This window comes from Mangifera indica, chromosome 16 (assembly GCF_011075055.1).
Source record: "Mangifera indica cultivar Alphonso chromosome 16, CATAS_Mindica_2.1, whole genome shotgun sequence".
NCBI lineage: Eukaryota > Viridiplantae > Streptophyta > Magnoliopsida > Sapindales > Anacardiaceae > Mangifera > Mangifera indica.
Window position 1 is genome coordinate 2804220 of NC_058152.1, and position 19925 is coordinate 2824144.

The 19925-nt window shown below is 31.0% G+C and overlaps 1 protein-coding gene across 7 annotated transcripts; it reads left to right on the forward strand.

Moving 5' to 3' along the window:
- Nucleotides 1–4278: 4278 nt before the first annotated feature.
- LOC123199204 (OVARIAN TUMOR DOMAIN-containing deubiquitinating enzyme 7) lies at nt 4279–13644 on the forward strand. Of its 7 annotated transcripts, XM_044614105.1 has the most exons (13): nt 4482–4505; nt 5350–5446; nt 5670–5745; nt 7110–7206; nt 7519–7681; nt 8501–8562; nt 9113–9197; nt 9321–9470; nt 9586–9706; nt 11699–11826; nt 11942–12036; nt 12399–12537; nt 13217–13644. In XM_044614105.1, the coding sequence occupies exons 4-12, from the start codon at nt 7148–7150 to the stop codon at nt 12526–12528; spliced, it is 993 nt and encodes a 330-aa protein (XP_044470040.1). In that variant the 5' UTR covers nt 4482–4505; nt 5350–5446; nt 5670–5745; nt 7110–7147; the 3' UTR covers nt 12529–12537; nt 13217–13644. The 7 variants fall into 7 exon arrangements, with proteins under 7 accessions (XP_044470039.1, XP_044470037.1, XP_044470036.1 ...); XM_044614102.1 differs by lacking the exon at nt 7110–7206 and having other exon boundaries at nt 4282–4505; nt 5350–5462; nt 7532–7681; nt 11945–12036; XM_044614101.1 differs by lacking the exon at nt 7110–7206 and having other exon boundaries at nt 4284–4505; nt 5350–5462; nt 7532–7681.
- Nucleotides 13645–19925: the final 6281 nt, after the last annotated feature.

The following is a 19925-nucleotide window of genomic DNA, read 5'->3' on the forward strand; positions in this document are numbered from 1 at the left end:
AAATAAATTTTGAATTTAAAAACTAATTATATAATTATTAAATTAGATAATTCAAAATTTTAATTTTAATATATTATTAGATAAGACTTAAATTTATACTCTTTTATACTTAAAATTTCCTTCTTTTTTTTTTTTACTTGAAAGTTTAAAATTTAAGTTTTAACACCACTTTAATTTTTCTCTCAAATCAAATAGCCACTTTACTTTTGCTTTGGCTAATTAAGTTATGACGACGTCGTTTCGTATGAGAACCTAGGAGGAATGTTTTCTTCTAATCAAAGTTTGCCTTGGCAAAATTGTCTAAAATAAATAAATGCATTTTTTAATCTTTGAAATACGAGATTAAAACTTTTGGACGGATCCTTTTCCCCTGCAGATCAAACTATCCTTATTTTCTGTAATGACTGTACTCGCCTATGTGTAAAGGCCTTGATTTGGTCAAAACTCGGTAAGTTTTTCTTATCAATGACGCTCACATGGTAGGGTCGGTTCTCTCTGCTGCGGGTACGCATTGTCGGGAGTGGGGACACTACTCATATATATATATATATATTATAAATTAAAAATAATATATATTATAAAATATATTGAATTAATATAGTATAATAAATATATTATATAATTTGATTATCATTTATTCATCTAGTATATCATATTCTCATACGTATTAATAAAATATATGACATGCATCTCCTCCTATAATGTAAATCTGTGGTAAAATTAGCTAGACTTGACAGTTTGTGTTATTAGATCTGTTTGTATCGTATCAATTCAAATTTTGGATCGAACACTTTCAACCCTACTCTAAGTCAAAATAAAATCGTATCAAAATTTCTTAACCGTAATCAAATCGAAATATTTTTGAGTTGATATGATCCAATCCGAATTAATCTAAACTATGTGACAAATAAAGTCGTGTCAAAACATACGTAACAATATAATTTGTTATGAAACAACATATTTTGTCAAATTTCAGATAATAACAAAATTTATTACACAAAATTGATAATACTGAAAAGGTGTTTGGTTCACTATATTGAAAAATTATTTTGGTAATTTATCTTTTATTACTAATATTACGTTATTTTATTTGTCAGTAATAAAAAATTTCGGTAATTTTTTATTACAAACAGTAATGAGTAAATAAATATAAAATATACTCTGATTACTAATTCTATTTTAAGTATTAATATATTATCAAGATAATTTTAACTTTATTACTATTATATATTTACCAATTAATTTTTTATAGCAACATTACCTTTATTTTCAATTAATATAACAAATAACATAAAAAAATATTATAAAATAATTACACTAAAAAATATTTAATTAAAATTATTATTAGAATTTTTTTATTAGATTTAACCAAACACAATAATTATTTATATATATAAATTTTTTATTAAACATAATAATAATTTATACTTAGTAATTTTCTAAATTATCTTTTTCTGAGATAATTTTTCATTTTTTATAATTAAAAAATTACGCAAACCAAACGCTACATAATAGCTTGTTTATTGTCTTTTTATATAATCAATTGTCAAGATAAACAAAAAAAGTATTATAAGCAAGAACCCAAATAAATCTGTAATTTCAATTTCAAAATAATGCAATTGATAACCAATAAGATTAACAACTACTTGTCAAATATTTAAAAAAATTTAATTTTTAATTCATATGATGAATATGAGTGTCATAAATATTAAAACCATTAACAAGTGTATGAGTATTACACACTAAATATAATAATTTCAAATCAGTAATACTTATAATACAAAAAAATACGAATAGTTTTTTACAAGTCTCCCAACAAGAGTCACTAAATTAAAATGAATGTTTTTAGGTAATATAGATTTTTTGTTTGGTGATGCAGTATAAATTTATTTATTAATTTGAATTAGAGAATATGAATTTTGTAGATTAAAACATTTTTTGTTAAATAAAAAAAATAAAGGATATTGATTTTTTTTTAACTGTTACAATGTTATGTAATATTTTGTTTAAAATTTTTATATTAATTTAGGTCCGGATTAATATTACGTCAACCCTAATTCAATCCGATATTTTAAAGGTGAACCGTAACTTTATTTTTTTATATTATATCTTATTAAATTAATAAGTAGTGTCAAATTTTACTAAACCTAAAATTGACCTTCAAAATTAAAGATTTTAAGTTTTAAAATCAACTTTAGCCGCCTGAAAGCGGAAGAATATACCATTCTGAAACACTTGCGTACGGGACCAGTCCAGAGTAAACCTGGTTAAAACTTGTTAATGAAATTTACCCTGAAACACAAGCGTGCCCAGAAAGTAAGTAATCCAGGTATGTTTGGTAAGGCGTTAAAGGACACTTTTGCAGCAACCCATTATAAAAAGAAATTACCTTATTTTACAGAAAAGGAATATGCAGATGACTATTGCATCTCCAGCAACAAAATGATGGAGAGCACCCTTTTCCCCGAGATAAATGAGCATAATGCTTCTACCCGTTAAAAGCACTTTTAGATTCTAAACTTCGACTTTATTATACATGCTTAACTTCGACTTGTGGGAGCAGCGGCCTACTTTTTGAACCCAAGAGCTCTGTCTGGTCCCTATCAATAAACATTGAAAAGTTTCTCTACAGAACTAATTTGATAGCATCTCTAGTCTAATACTTTGACACACATATGCCCAATATGTGATATGGGATTTGTCTAAGGGTGTCTCTCGTGTTTTGTCGATGTGCAATTCGATTAAAGGTGTCACAATCATTCTCTTATGGGATTTAATGTCTTCATTGAAATTTGTCTTATTATCACTTAAAAAGTCACATGTAGTGACTCTAATATCATTTGTAATATCTCTGGTCTAACAACTCAATCCACCATCAAGATATTGTTTACTTTGGATACACAACTCAACATGGTTTTGGGTTTGAACTTTGCAATCCAAAATGTGTTTGAATAGTTTAAAAAGCTCACAAATTATTTAATCAGTCACATTTTAGCATTCATGAATAATATGAGATACACATATATATCTAACATCTCTCCTATGTTTTGTTAATTTGGGACTCGTTTAAGGATGTCACAAATTAGCTCTTGGCAAAAATGCCCGCAAGATGATCCCCTGCAACTAAATGACCTGCCACAAAATGGTTAACAAATGAACTTCAAATTTGCATGCTGCTCGAAATGTGATGCTAGGCTGGATGAATTCCTCAGATTCTAGACATCACTGGAGCATCTCCAGTGATGTCTAGAATCTAGATGAATTCCTCAGGCTCGAAATGAACTGATTTTGATAAAGGTTTAAGGCACACCATAAGATGGCAGAACCTGAGTGCAAAGGTAGTCAAAGGGTTACCTTTGCACAGCAGTTTGGTTCTGGAGAATGATTTGCGAACTTCAATTTGTCACCCTTCCGATAAGCATCAAGAACAAACTCTGCACAGACATGGATTTAGATACTCATATTTAGCAGTCATACTTGGCGCTGATGGAAAAATGTTGGGACACAATCTGTAGTGCCATCTACATGCCTGATCACTGAGATTGAAAAGAAATGATGAATTTTTGCTATCATATAGCTTTCCACACTTGTCTGCTTCTCGATATGAAATCAGCTCTCCAGTATATTCACTTAGATATCCATGCTTTCCAACCCTACTCTGTAGGCAAGCCAAAGCTGATTTAGCATCAAGAGAAAAACACAGCATATATCACATGAAGACTGCCAAGTAAAACCTGTACAAATGGAGGATTAGCCCTGAGTCATTGCAAACAAGATGTAGAATCTCTAATGTCAAACTCCAGTAGTTTTACAATAGTCAGTAACAATTCTAACTCATATCCAAAAAAATGTTGTTATAAGATGAATTGTTTGATTCATTATCGTTTAAACAAAGATGAATTAGACAATTCGTCTTTTAGATGATGAAATATTTATCATCTAAACAAAACCTACGTTGTTCTGGTTGTCTTTGTTATTGGATTACTTTAGTAAGGTATTATCATCTATTGTCGATAGTGGAGAAAGAAGATGGCTCGATTAATGGAAGGCAAATTTTGAAACTTAATAAAAAAATATAATTTTTTAAAACTTAATTTTAAGGGTAAATTATTAATTATCATTTTTCAGAAAATTTTAAGTGGATATTTGGAAATAAACTTAACTTTGGAATAGTGTTTCGGCCTTCCTGCAAATAGCTTACCTGTCTGGGCCAAAGCCCTAAGGCCATCATAGGAACCACATAGGCCAGACTCTGGACTCGAGGTGAGAAGTGGACTGACAATGGGAAAGGGATATCTGTAAATGGAAAGAAAAATTAAAAAGATGTTGAGACGGTGAACCTTATTATTGTCTACACTCTTTACAGGAGAGAGTCGAGTCCGAGTTGTTGCATTTATTCTGGTTCGTTGTTTTCTTGCTTTCTCTATCCATATCCAGCACACGTCATATTTCAGACGATGGTAAAACCCAAACAACAGAAGTCCAAACTCAAGAAACCGACCCAAGTAATTTCGTGTCTATTCTGCCCTCATCTTTACCCTTCATTGTATATTTCGTGTTCTTTGAATTATTCTGCAAATTTATTATCTCTATACCGTTTACTATATGCTAGATATTTTAATTTATGAATCATAACTAAATTGTGTGTAATCTCGTTCCTGGTGGTTACATAGCTGCACAATATGTCTGATTTGGTTTGGAACGAAAGACTGGGCGAAACATATGTGCTTTAAATGTTGTTTGCTTCTGTTTATATATTGAGTCTTCTATAATGCTTATGCGTGTGAGGATGATTTGTGCTTCTAATGTCCTACGTGCTTTGACCTTGTTACTTGTTCAATATGCAATTAGAGGATAGTTAAGTAATGTAGCTTTTAAGAATTTTCTTTAAAATACATATTAGTGACATGAACGATTGAGCAAACAGTTTTGGTGTTATCGAGGAGGGTAGGTGATTTTAAATGTACTCAGCCGCTGTTTTCAAAGATGTTGGAATGTTATGATTGTTGATTGATGTTTTTAGGCGATGAAATGTAAGATGAGATTCACTTTTTGATTTGAGACATTTTACTATCAACAATGTTAAGGGTACATTGTTTGGAGGCTTTGAAATGATGGGAAGGCTAAACATGATATTTATTTGTGAAAAAATAGTTTTTTGAGCAAGGGAAAAATTGAAGACGTTCAAATTTCTGTGAATAGGGGAATGCTTATTTTTGAGCTGTAGACTTTACTCTTGATTTGACTAATGTTTAATAAGTTTCAGTTTATCCTACACAAAAATGGGTAGCTCAGTGTTTTGGATGATTTTCTTTTGTTTAATTCCAGCTATGCTGATTATTTTTTCAGAAGGTGATTAAAACTAAGGGAAAGCAAGCTGATATTTCTCAGTTCCGTGCTCAGCTTGACACACTGGGCTTAAAAATCATCCAAGTCACAGCTGATGGTAATTGTTTCTTCAGGTCTGTTATAGGAAGATATCATCTGATATTACTCATTATACACTTTCTTTTTTGGTTAAATTTTCACAGTATCATTTAAGGAAGTGATTTGCATGAAATACAATTTAACAAAAAAATAATAATTATTTGATAAACAAAAAAAAAGAAAAAAAGTATGTTATGCATTTCTCTGAATGTATTTTAAGTTATCATCATGCTGGCTTGCAGGGCTCTTGCAGATCAGTTGGAAGGGAACGAGGAAGAATATGAGAAGTATCGCAGAATGGTTGTACAATATATAGTGGTAAGTGGCTACAAATAGGAGTGGATTTGAGTTGAGCTCGAGTTTGGGCTTGCCCGAGTTCTGTTGGGCTCAAGGGATTCAAGCTTGACGAGTTTTGTAGAGCCAAGCTTAACTTGATATGAAGAGTCAAGCTCGAACTCAACTCAAGTTCAGCTCGTTACTTTGCAAAATTAACTATATTCATTTAATTTAAACTTATTTATGTTTTCTAATAAAAGAAAACATGACAAAGGTTAAAGTGTGATGAGAAATGAAAAGATAAAACTATAGATGATGGGTAGAGCGTGTGATTGGAAAGATACATTTTCAATTACCCACATTACCCACTATAAATAAGTACTTAACCCAATTCTAGTGTCCCACATTGGGTAGGAGGTATATTAATCACTTACTCCACTCATTATAAATAATCTTTATCTTTTCATTTCTCTTAGTTAGGGCTGGATTCGAAGTGAACTTGTTCAGACTCGAAATAAGCTTTGTTTGAATGAGCCCAAACACGTACATGAGATAATGAGCCCGAGCTTGAATATGAGCTTGGGAGTACGAATGAAAACCAGCTCGAGCCCAAACCCAAACAAGTGCCTTGTTCGGCTCACACGGCTTACAAACCGAGCATGACTCGGTTTTATTAATAAATAAACTCTAAAACGACGTTATACGGCCAAGTCTGAGTTGCGAGCCCAAACCCAAACTAAGTGCGAGTCGATCACAAACATTAAAATCATGAAGCGAGTTGAACACAAACACGTGTTCAACGAACTTGGCAACGCCAAGCTCAACTCAGGAAAATGAGCCAAGCCTTATTTGAGCTTGGCTCAACTCATATCCAGCCCTACTTTCAGCATATAAACTTCAAATCATGTTTTCTTTTATTAGAAAACATAAATTTGAAAAAAAAGATTAAAAAATAATTTTTTACAATTAAAAAAAAAATTTAAAACCATGGCTTGAGCCATGGTAGCTCATTTCAACCTTGATTAAGTTGAGCTGACAATCAAGCACGAGCCAAGTCTGCTCGAATCCATTCCTAGCTACAAAGGAAGAAAATGTCAATGATATAAGTTGCTCTTATTTTTAAGAAGAAACCTTGCAACCTTTTTCGTTTGTGTTGCTTGTTTGAAATTAATTTTTGGTTGTTATACAATTGCATTTAATGCCAAAAACTTAGGTTTTATTTATCAAATATATGGTGAATGCAATTTTATTATGAATATTATGGGAAAATGGTCAATAATTAATGACTGGAATGAAATGGAAGACTAGTAAACTGGGAATTCAACTGGTTTGATATAGTGCCCATTTAGAGGCTTAATTCTGAACTGCAATAATCTTTGTGTTCTAATCAATGTATGAGTTCCTAGAAACAAGTGCAGAAACTACTGGTCAAGTAAACACACACATGAACTGCCTATGCTCTGAAAAAGAAGTGCAAAATCTCTACGACTCTAGTAGTCATAGGTATGCACAGTTTAAGATACAGTCTGTTATTTTGAAAATATGGGTTTGCAGTCAAGCATCTAATAGATATATAGAACTTCCCAACTGCTGTCTGAACATATGTTTCTTTTTTTTTTTTTAATTTTGGCTAGAAAACACTTCAAAGTGGTTCATATTTTGCTGCATGAAATCTCTCTTTTCCTTCAATGATACTTACAGCTCCCTTCATTGATGTTTACAATAATCTGTTTGCTTTTCAATAAGCAACTGGTTGGATGATTCCTGTTATTCTCATTTTAAAAAATCATCTCACATATGAATTTTGGATTGGAGCTTCAATCAACAGGAGAATCGTGAAACATTTGAGCCCTTTATTGAGGATGATGTCCCCTTTGATGAGTATTGCCAATCCATGGATGAAGATGGCACATGGGCCGGACATATGGAATTACAGGCAGCCTCTCTCGTTACACATTGTAATATATGCATTCACCGGGTAGACTTTTTTTCTCTTCTTTGATCTCCTTCTGTCTTTCATTATCTATATGGGTTGCTGTCAAATTATTGTAGCATATCTTTTCCCCTTTACTTTGAACCTTTCAGTTTCCATGCGGCTTTAAAACTATTTGTGATGGATAAAGTTAAGTTTTTTTCGTTTAATTAATTCATTTATATTTACATGGAAATCCCTTGATCTTTCCTAAATGTGTAAGTTCTAAATTTGGGGCTACCTTGGTACTCAGCAAACTGATTGGATATGGTATCCCAAGAAGGTGACCTTGAGGGGATTAGAAACCTTGACCATTTAGTTAAACCATGGGCTTTTTTACCACTAAACCATAGTTGAGTTTATATGATCTTGCTTGGTTGTAGTGTCAACCATGAGTCTTTTCATGTGTTGTTTCAACTGTTGTTAGAGGCAAAGGGTGTGTGTGTTTGCGCTCCTTTCATATCACCCTTCACGAGGATGTCAAGTTTTCACTAGGGAAGATTGTAGGCACTTGCGCTGGGTTACTGTGGCCCACCCATTCTTACATCACTTGTGCAAAACTTCACCTACTTATTATTATTCCCCTCAGCACATCTCTAGTGTAAGACATATTTTAAAACCTTGTGAGCTAGTTACAAGACCCAAAACCAACTATATTTGTACTGGATGGGCATGGTTATCATTATAAAATGGAACTCTTCTTCACTCTTTACTTGATGCAGATGATACTCCCTTATTGGTGTATATGCACTACTATGTGTTGCATGAATTCATTCTTTATTCTAAGTAGGAAGGACTTTTAAGTGTTGATTATGATTTATACAGCACATGTCACCTCGTTGGTACATTCGGAATTTTGATTCTGATGGAGCTCGTATGGTCCATTTGTGAGTATTCTAATACTTGTTATCATGCTCATGTTGTTCATTTGTACTGCTTTATTCTTGATATGAAAGAGGATTTGTATACCCTTTGGCCCTTGCAATTTTGTTATTGTTACCCTAAACTTTAGATTTGATATGGAGTATTTTTGGTGGGACACTAGTGTGTCAGACTTGAAGGTTGACATTCTTCCACCATTGTAGTAGTTTAATTTTTATCTGATGATTTATACCTGTTAATTTATGTGAGAGATGGGACATTCTATGTGAAGTTCCTCTTGTGCTATAGCCACACACTAATAATGGATATGCTTTTTGAATTACATTTTTCAACTACTTGTTGGCCATATCAAGTATGTTGTTTAAGCTTCAATAATTTCAATAGTCTACTTTCTTCTGTTTTCTTGATTACTGATTCTCTCTCTCTTTGGAAAGTGTTGATATTTTTGTGCATTATCTTTCAGTTTATTCACAACTTTCTTTCTCTTTTTTTGGTTGGTAGATGTGATTTGTAATTTTGGCATGCTATGTTCTTGTTGTTGTTTTTGCCTTCTAGATCATATCATGATGGAGAACATTACAATAGTGTGCGATTGAAGGAAGACCCTTGCAATGGCTCAGCTAGGCCAATCAAAATTAAGGTTTTTTTTTATATATATATATATTGAGGCTATTGTGATTTCTTATTGCAACTGTATTATATTACTCATAAGTTTTAACATATAAATTTGTACCAATAGCCTAATACTTTTAGTTTGTTAAAGGTTGATGCTGATCTTTCAGCTGCATCACATCAAGCAAAAACTGCAGCCAACAAATCTGAAGGGGGAACCGTTCCCACTGTTATCAATGCTGGATCTATCAAAGTGGTTATGGCAGGAACTGGTTGTGAAAATGCTGAAAGAGTTGAACAGGTGATAAGTTGCATTGAATACTTTATGATTTGATTGATTTCTCTCTCCTCCAGACTGTAGCATTAATGCATTCAATTTTTTTTATGTGCTTTTTTAAACATTGATCTCATTCCAGGCTTTACTGGAAGTAGGTGGGGATACTGATGCTGCAATAGAGTTTCTGATTGCAGAACAAGGAGGGGACAACTACCCTGTTGAAAACAATTTACTACCTTGTCATGCGGATATTTCTCATGGTAATGGCCAGTCAATAAATCTTGCATAGTCTAGGTACCTTCATGAGGATTACAGCAGCGTGATGTTTGTTTAGTTTTTTCAGTTTTATTGTTTTTGTATCCTTCTCTAAACATACTGATGGCTTGACATTACGAGCAATATGGTATATGTCCTTTAGTTTAGCATACCAGCTGTAAAACTGTAATGAACACTGTATGTTTGCTTAACTGAAGTTTTGTTTGATTAAAAACCAGGGTAATTATTATTTGGAAGACACCTACAAGTTCAATATCCTTTGAAAAAAGGGATAGTGTTTGGCTGTTATATTAACTATGTGACTATGAAATGACATCAATACTACAAAATGATTTTTATAAATCTAATTGAAAAACACTATTCGGTCATTAGTGGTCATAGTAGGTCTAGTGACATGATTCTCATTGGCAACCAAGCAGTTGGTCACCTCTTTTAATTTTCTTTTTTTTTCTGACACATGCAAAACTTTTATCGATCTCCTTATAGAATTATTTTTTTTACAAATCTTCTATTAAATAAAATGTATTTTTGAAGTGAAATTAGTTATTGCCTTTACACAATTAAATATTTCCTAACGTGTTAACTTTCCTATTTCTGAATGGGTTTAAAATTCATGTGATGGGGGACTAAAGCCTTCAAAACATGAAAAGAAGCCAAGACAAGAGCATGGAAAGGAACCAAAGCAAAAAGAATGCACAACAAGGTCCAAACAGCTGACATCAATCAGAAGAAAAAAATAATAAATTCATGCTTTGTTAGGATTAGTTTTTTTTAAAAGTAGGTTTAGATTAGTTTAAGTTTTCCTAAAAATAGTTATCCTATTTCTTGTCAAGATTAGAGATTGATTTAGTAAAAGTGTTTTAAGTTTAATGCAAGTCAATTTCTTAATAGAGTTAGTTTTTTAGTTTGTCAAAGAGTCCTAATGTATTTAGAGGTTCTAATGAGGGTGGAAAGATTTTTAGGAGAATCAGTTTTATATTTTAACTAGGAGAATTAAAGCCTATAGAAAGGGCTTGAGTCTTTGCTTTTGTAATTCAATTCAATTCATCAATAAAATTCAGATTTGAGTCTTTCTTTTAAGAATTGTTTTGCGATTATTGCATTGAATTTTTGTTTATTTTTGTGTTTTGTTGAAAGATATCAACACCCTTCATCTTTGTGAACAAGATCATGGGCTATTTGACACTTGTCCTGCGTCCTCATGTACAATTTCATTCAAGTTTGGAAAAAGTGTCTTCCGAATGATATTACTCCCAAAATCCTCATATAGAAGTTTAATTATTCTCACAATATAATGCTAGTAAAATATCAATTTTCTTGAAATAGCAATAGGGTGGATTCTGTAGTGTGTTCATACAGTGGTTATGATATAATCTTGTTTGAGGGTTGGAATTGATGCTAGTAAGTTGGAAGAGGATTTTCTTTATTTACTTGAGTGATTCTTCTGAGTGCTCCAGGTGAACCTTGTTATCTGCAGCTGATAGTTCATGGTATTCCATCAATTAATTGAAGCTGAGATGTAGTCAAATTCGCAAAATAGTGGCGTTGCATCAATGGTTTGGTATTTGTTCTTGGTTTTGTTTTTTTGCCTTTTTCACTGTGTCTGGTGTTGCTACCTCTGTTACCCTTTATGTGTGTCGTAGATCAAGACATGTCTCCTCTGCAAGACATTGGTTCATCAAGTCACTTGTCCTGGATAATTGTACTTTTAAATCTGACTTGTCTATAAAGATTTGATTGTGCTGACGAGGGCGGAAATCTGCTTTCTAAGAACACACAGCTTTAATTATTGTTATTTTTTCTATTTTAGATATAGGATGATACATAGGTCACTCACATTTTTGGTCATGTTAGTGCAATAGTTAAGTAATTCTTGTATTGTTTGGTAGATTTTTGCAACACCTTGCTCTTTGCATTAGTGATATTGAAGAGATTACTTTTGCTATATCAGTATTGAAATTTTTAAGAATGTCCAGGTGACAATGAAAATGGAAACAGTAAGCAACTTGAAGTAGAACCTGTAAAGAAGACCTGTGAACAGGATCTGTCTAGTAATAGTCTTAAACGAGCCCATGAGGATGTCAGATCCCAACCTGATGACAAGGTTTTCTGTTTTGCTAAACACTAGAATTTATTTTTCTTGAATGGAGTTGGTTAGGAAATTTGATGATTTCTTCTGTTGTTTTCCTCCTTTTTTACTTTTTTTTTCCTGATTTTAGAAGATCCCTAGGAACAAGGTCTGCCCCTGTGGATCAAAGAAGAAATACAAGGCTTGTTGTGGATCAGCTACAGGAAGATCTACTAAGTTTGTTGTGTAAACTTCTTGACCTCTACTCTTTCATGGGTGTGTTGACTTTTTAATTTTACATGTCATAATTTTAGCACTCCAGTAACATGATGTCCCTGGGGTACTTCTTGCTGTACTGCTTGCTTGACACATTGGAGAGTATGAAAGACAGCACGAGGAACTTTTTAATGCAGTTCTGTCAATATCATGTCAGTCTTCAAGTGCAGTTTTATGCTTGAATGCATTATTAGTCACTAGTTGTTACTAGAAATTTTTCTTGGCTGCATTTGCTATTATGTTACAGAAAACAAAGATTTCAAGAAAACAGTTTCAACAAAAGGTTCCAAAATCTGTGTATACTAATATATATATATATATTTTTGCATCAGTAACCAAACCACTGACTTTAGAAAGAGTCGAAAGGAAAGGAAGCAAGGCAAGAGCGGAGGACCTTCAAAATCCACATCATCCATTGGATCTGATGGAGGACCACCTGACATGGGTGCACTTTGTATATGATTATTTAATGTAAGCACCACTACCAATTGGCATGCTCTATATTCTCTGTTTCTTACGAATTTGATTCTTGTCTTATCCAAAGAGATTGTTGTGCTCTCTTATCTTTTTTTCTTGAGGGGGCTGGGAATAGGGAAAAATTGTTGTGCATTCAGGGTCAGCAATTAGTTATCATTCTCATAGGATAGAGGTGTAGCCACCTTGTGCCTGCTAGCTACTACTATACGATGTTACAGCATCTTTTCATTTAGTGTAGAAGTCAGTGAACTTGTAAGACGTTCGGCTACTTCTTGCTTCTTATTGCAGCATAGTACCATTTTTTGTAATTTAGAAATATGACATAGCAAAGGGGATTAGATATTGAGCATATTATTGTGTGGAGAATTTTGTTCTTAGATGTGATGAAAGGAGTTTATTTCTTATGGCATTCACCATGCTGTAATATTTATAAATTGGATTTGGGATTTCAATGATTCTGCTTCCAAGTAAGCTTCTTCTAGCCATAACCTTTACTGATTCTCATGTAAATGCTCGTCTTCTTTCAATATTTCCCTCCCAAGTATCCAATTGTTCAGTATATTGCGGCCACTATCGGCAGAGGTCTAAGAAGATTTTTGGGTTTACTGATTGAGTTGAGCTGAACCTATTTTTAAGTCATTTGTTGCTGATCCACTTTCTTTTCATTTTGCAGCGTCTTATGTGCTTCTAATAGAATGTTTAGACCCACCTCTTTTTGTGATATACAACAGTCGGAGATGAATGAACCCACCTCTTTTTGTGATGTACAACAGTTGGAGATGAATGATTTTCGTGCAACCATGGCGAAACTTGACATGGGTTGTTTTGAGATTTGTCACATACACGTTCCCCAGTGGGAAATTGAAAATATACACTCGAAAGAAGGTAGATAGGAAGAAAAAAGGAAACTGTTAGAAAATTTACGATCATATCATACCAGATGTTTATGTTACGGAGTGCAGCTGACTTAGGCCTTTTTAGACAGCCGACATTTCTCACAATGGGCAAAATGTCGTTACTTGTGGCTGTCTTGCCAAGCAACTGACTGAAATTATTGAATTCACTCATTTCAAAAAATTAGTTAATGTCTTTCTAAAGGTATATTACTATGTTTATATTGCTAAGAAAAATGTTGGATTATGTGTATTTCTCTTTCTCAGAGAAGAATTAGTGTTATCAACTAAGAATTATTTCTACTATCATCTTAGCAATATTATGTGGACTCAGTTTTGAACACCTAATTGAGTATTCAAATAATATGTCATTATGTAATTAAGTATTACCTTATAAAAGTAATGTCATATATACCCAGTTTCGAGTATCTAATTGATGTGTTATCATATAATTGAATCTAATAATATGATGATATATTATTTGCGTATTCAACCTAATCATATGTTGGGTACTTAAAATTAGATATATATATTTTTAAAGTAATATTATATTTATTTATTTTAAGTATACAAATTAATAAATATTTATATATATTATTATATGATTTAATATTATTTTATCTTTAAGTTACGTATTTAAAATAAATAAGCGTAATTTTATTTTATTGTTCGGATTATATGGACTCCATATGAGCAGATTGCAGTTAGTCTGCATTCCTTTGCCACTACCGTCTCTAGTCTGGACTCATCTTCCAACTTGCAGCAAAAGAATTTTGGCTTAAAATGGACTTTTCCCCTTAATCTCTATGAATTCTAATAATTAAGAGTCATTTTTAAGTTAATTTTTTGAATAATAAATCTTGTAGCAACTCCTTTGTCTATTTTGTAAGTGATACCTTCAAACCGTGAACCATAACTTTTGCTACTTTACTACCTTTTCTGGTGCCTTTTTGTTAAAGAAAGGCAGAAATATAAGAGATTTAATAGTGACTAATTAACAAAAATAATTAAGATAATTCTTATCTTAACAATCAAAGAATCTAAAATTAGTAAGGATGGTTAACGGCTTGCGTCCAATGCCAAAGTTTGTATGCCTTTTAAATCAATAATAATAATAGAGAAATTCTATGCGTATCCATTTTAAATATACAAATATATATACATTTATGTGTGTCATCGTATAATTGAATATTATTTATTTTTAATTCAAAATTATTCAATCATATGGTGACATACATCAAGTGTGTATACATTTATATATTTAAAATAGATAAGCATAGTTTTATTGTTAATAAGTCAAATGACTATTTTCCACTTAAGTTTTAAAAACTCAAACACCCACCCATAGGCAAACTATTGTTAAAATTTTTAATTATGGCTAAAAATAAAATAGTTATTTTATCAATAATATTAAAAAAATATATAATTTTATCTTATTTCCTCTTCCCCTTAAATTTTGAAAAGTAATTTTTTTTTCTTTCCAAATTCTTAGGGCTTGCTGCAAACTCCAACAACGGCCAATCTATTTCAACATCAACCGACTTTTTGTATGTCTCCCTCTGCTATCATCGATAATGTCAGAAAAAGCTCAAAGATGAAGAGACTTCGTCAAATCAGCTCTGGACGATGAGAATCAGTCATGTTTTTCATCGATTCAACTTCTGATTTGAACGACCATCAACGAAGGCCCATTCTCCAACCACAAATTCTCACTATCTAAAGTCGATTCAAAGAAGCATCTTCGTCTTTAGGCTTCATTGGCGGCAATAAAGAGAGACGCAGAGAAGGTCAGTAGACGTTGAAACCGATTGGCTACCCCAATCACTATCATCGAAGTTTGCAACAAACCTAGAGATTTGAGGGAAAAAAAGTTACTTTTCAAAATTGAGGTTGGGGGTGAAATACTAGTTTTCAAAATCCGGAAAGAGAAAATGAGAAAATTATATATTTTTAATATTATTGATAAAATGATGATTTTACGTTTGATCCCTAACAGAAAATTTTAATAGAAATTTGTCTATAAATAGTGTTTAGGTATTTTAAACCTCATAAATGTGCATTTATCTTGGCATAAAAATTTGAATGGGAAATAATCCTTTGACATTAATAATAATTCATTTTAAGCATGGAGCCTTTAATACGTTTAAACCAAGTCCATTTAGTTTACTGTATTTAGATGTTTGGCAGTGGCTTGATAAGACTGAACAATGCCTTTAGTGAAAAACTATCATTTGGAATTTTTAAGCAAAGTCTTGTTTACCCAAATCAGAAATTCGTTATTGTCCCATAAATTACCAATAATTAACAATTGGTCATTTCCAGTTGAGTGATGTTGCATGTGATTTGTTGATGAAATTTTTGTTTCTTTTTTGAGAAATCTTTGGGATGCTAATTGATGCTTTTAAATCTAAGCAAAGAAAGGCCTTACTTATTTTCATACTTATGGTCATCTTTTTTCTTTAAGAATTTTATTTGTTTAATGCATTTTGACAAGTGTGGAAGGTCATCATCCCATTATATAATAATATATCAACGGCTTTATTTTTTTAATAATATTATGTGTATCTATTTTAAATGTATATATATATATATTATCACGTGAATAAGTGTTACTCCATCTTTAATTTAAAATCACTTAATCACGTAATGACGTATATAAGTATGTATCTATTTATATATTTAAAATAGATACACGTAATTTTAAAGAATAGTTTAAGTGATAAAAAAAAATGTTTTATGTATAAGAAGATATAAATTTAAATTTCTTTTAACGATATTTTAAAATCAAATTTTTGACTTATATGATTTAATGGTTATGAGTTCAATTATTAGATCTAAGATTTGATTTGCTCGATATGATTAGTTTCACCCAAAAGAGACAGTCTGATTCAAATGAAATTTCTTATTATCTAAAATAATAATAATAATATTTCATATACATAAATACCAATCAATGACGAAGTTTTTAGCCTACAAGATGCAATTTGAATGACAAATAATATAAAATCTTTAAAAGAGATGGTTTGAGTTTTGAGACTCGTTAAATTTATACTAAAATCAAACCCTTAACTTTATTTATTCTCGTTTAAAAAAAAAAAAAAAAAGTTAAAAAGTTTTGAATTATTTAATAGTCAAATGATGAAACAAGGAAACATATACCAACCCAATTGGGTAAATGTAAGGCATGTATTAATTTATTTATTTATTACCTAATTAACCACTCTACTTTCTCTCTACATTAATGCCCTCCAAAAGTAGAAAGAATTAAAGTTAATTATTACTTTCCAAATTTGTAAAATCAGTTAAACAACTCTAATTATGAAATAATCCCAAAAAAGTGACAGTATATTTATTATTTTTAAAGTAATATTATATATATATTTTTAATATATAATTTAAATATATAAAATTATATATAAAATATATATACTCATAATTTTATTATTATTTTTATATCATGTCACTGTTACATCACACACCTATAATAATTTGACAAGTGTATCTTTAACAATAATGCCACATATCCTTATAATTTTGTAACATCTATCACAACTAAATTTATATACAAATAAGTTAAGATTTTACAAACGTAACAAATACTCAAATCCAAATATTTTTGTTAAAAATTCTAATATTCAGCAATTTTACTGACATTTGGGGTCTTCATGGGATAGCTTTCACGATGGTCCATTGAATGGAAAAATATGCTTGTTTCTTTGATGCCAAAGCTTTTTTTCTTTAAAAAGGAAAGGGACCACTAGCCCACTTTCTGTTTATAGCCACTGACCTGAAAACGGGATTACACTTTTCATCTGTGGTCCACTGTTTGCCGTTCCCCCTCCCCCTTCCAAAATCAGAGAGGATGAGTTAATTTTCAAGATATTCCTCAGCAGTTCCCACTGCTCATTTTCCTTTGAATTCTTTCACCAAAGCTCATCACTACTCATATATATATGGCTGAGATTTTCAGATTCCTTTCCATTCAATTGATACCTTCTCATAAAAATATGCCTCCTGTGGTCACTCCTGCTTATTTCATCAAATTATCATACCTAAATTATTATATAAAAACCCATTAATTTGTTTTAACGAGATTTTTTCTAATTCTGATGAACCCCACCTAAGTCATATCGAGTAGATAAAATCACGAAAGTCAATAATTTAAGAATTTGAAACAATACTTTCTTATACATAAAACCCCTCTATTTACCTCTCTTATGTATAAAATATCTTCATCATTACTCAAACTATAGAGTCTTGTTTTAACAAGATTTTTTTTTATTAACGAAAAAACTAACCCAAGTTACATCAAAAAAATAAAACTACGATCCAATGACTAGTCTCACTTCCATTGCACTAGCTAAATCAATAATTTAATCTGAAAATATTGTTAAGAGAACTTTAACTTATATCTTCTTATATATAGAACTTTTTTATTGTCCCTTTTTATGTATAGAATCCATCCATTGCTACTCAAATTACCCTTGGGAGTTTGTTTTAACAAGATACACACACACACACACACACACATATATATGGTTGATGAAGTTGGATTCCTTATAAGTTCTTTAATTAGAATAAATTTTCTTTATGCAAAGTTGGAGAAAATAGTTGGGTGGGATTTGCAAGTCCCCTCGAATCTCCTCCAGGGACAGCATAAAGTTTCCTTTGAGGACCAACTTCCTCATTCAGGTATCATCTTTCTTCTTCATCTTACTTATTTTTATGCATCTTTTACTTTGTTTCTACAAATTCATGTATAGATGACCTTGAAGCTTCTGCTTGGCAAAATCATGCATAATTGAAAGGTAAAATCAGTACAATTATTTAACCAACAGCAAACCCTCACCACAGATTACACTGATATAAATACAACTTCAACTGACAGGCAGACAGAATAGATAGATTTCCATCCAATGAAAGAGCAACACGTAGAATATTATCCATATAAATAAGATATAAATAAATAAAACAAAGTCTTCTGAAAGTTGTTGCTGCTCTTGAATGAAGGAGAAAGCTTGAAAGCGATCTAATTACAACCCATAGAATTTTTTTTTTTTTCTTCTTACTTTAATTTCTTATCCAGAATAAGACACCAAAAGTTTTCAACTCTTAAAGAGATCCCTTTTATGGAAAACCTAATCTGTGATGGAGATGCAAGCCAGTTTCATTGTCTTTACTTTATTTTTATTCCTATTCTTTGATGGTTGAATTTTTATTTTTATCTTCACTTTCCCTTCTGTCCCCACTTCTCATCAATATCCTCTTCTAACTTCTACGTGGGTTTTTCTCAAATAATTCCCTCAATTTACCTTCATTTTTCTCAACATAAATTTTCTTACACAAAACATTAGAAGAATCTGTGTCTGAGAATTGACAGTGTTTCGTAGATCCGATGTAAAGGGAAGTATCTAAGTGGCCACGGCCCTTAGGCTTCAGCAAGAACCACTTACTTTGTTATCTTTATCTTTTGCTTATTTATTTTTATTTATTTATGGAATATTTTCATTTTCAAGGGTGCGTGTCATTGTTGGCTTGGCCATTTCTTCTTTATATTATTCTTCTCAAAATAGGATTCTAACTTTGCCAAAATAAAGAAAAAACAACGCTAAAATTTAACACTTTTTAAAACTTTTTTTTCCAGCAATTTGAGAGAAAAAGTTTGTTGAATCTTCTTTTTTCAATATGTAAATTGACCTAGGAAGTTATTTGATAGATCAGAAATAAATCTGATCAAGTTCTACATAGAAATCGATGTAATAAATTATTATAATATGTCCACCATTGGTTCAAGTTATTTAAAGATTAAAACTAATATATTTTAAGTATATATATATATATATATATATATATATATATATATATATTTTTTTTTAATTTAAAATTATTCGATCAAATAATAATACATATTAAATATATATTCATTTATATACTAAAAAGAAACACCACGCAAAATTTTATGTTTCATTAATGATTTAGTTTGTTTAGTTTATCAATTAATAAAATATTTTCCTTGTAATTAATAATTGCGTAATATTATATATACATATTTTTATATATAATTTAGATATTTATATAAAATATTATTTTATTTTTAATTTAAAATTATTTAATTATATAATAAAAATATATACCCATTATTTTTTTTAAATTATACATACCATGTATCTTGATATAGTTCATATTAGCCTTAAGATACGAGAAAAATTAGACAGATCTCATGATTGCAGAGAAAAGATGCCTTAAGAAAGCTTGAGCAATAAAATAATAATTGAGCCCTCTCAGCCAAATAAAGAAATTAAAAATCTGCGTGCCCTAATTGCCTTTTCTACTGTAAGCTTAGAAATAGTGGTAATTTTTTATTTACAGTGACGTCCCAGGTGACGAAATAGCTGATTTTATTTTTATACTTTTATTCCTATTTGCAATATCTTATTAATTAATGTTCTTCATGTGAATTTTCTTCAATAATCAAAGCCTCGACCCCGC

What these genes read in the sequence shown, in the direction of transcription:
- LOC123199204 (XM_044614101.1), top strand. Translation starts at nt 4,458, where the DNA reads ATGGTAAAACCCAAACAACAGAAGTCCAAACTCAAGAAACCGACCCAA. An exon ending in TGGTTGTACAATATATAGTG is followed by an intron (nt 5,746 to 7,531) that starts GTAAGTGGCTAC and finishes TTCAATCAACAG; the next exon opens with GAGAATCGTGAAACATTTGA. An exon ending in AGATCTACTAAGTTTGTTGT is followed by an intron (nt 12,037 to 12,398) that starts GTAAACTTCTTG and finishes TTTTTGCATCAG; the next exon opens with TAACCAAACCACTGACTTTA.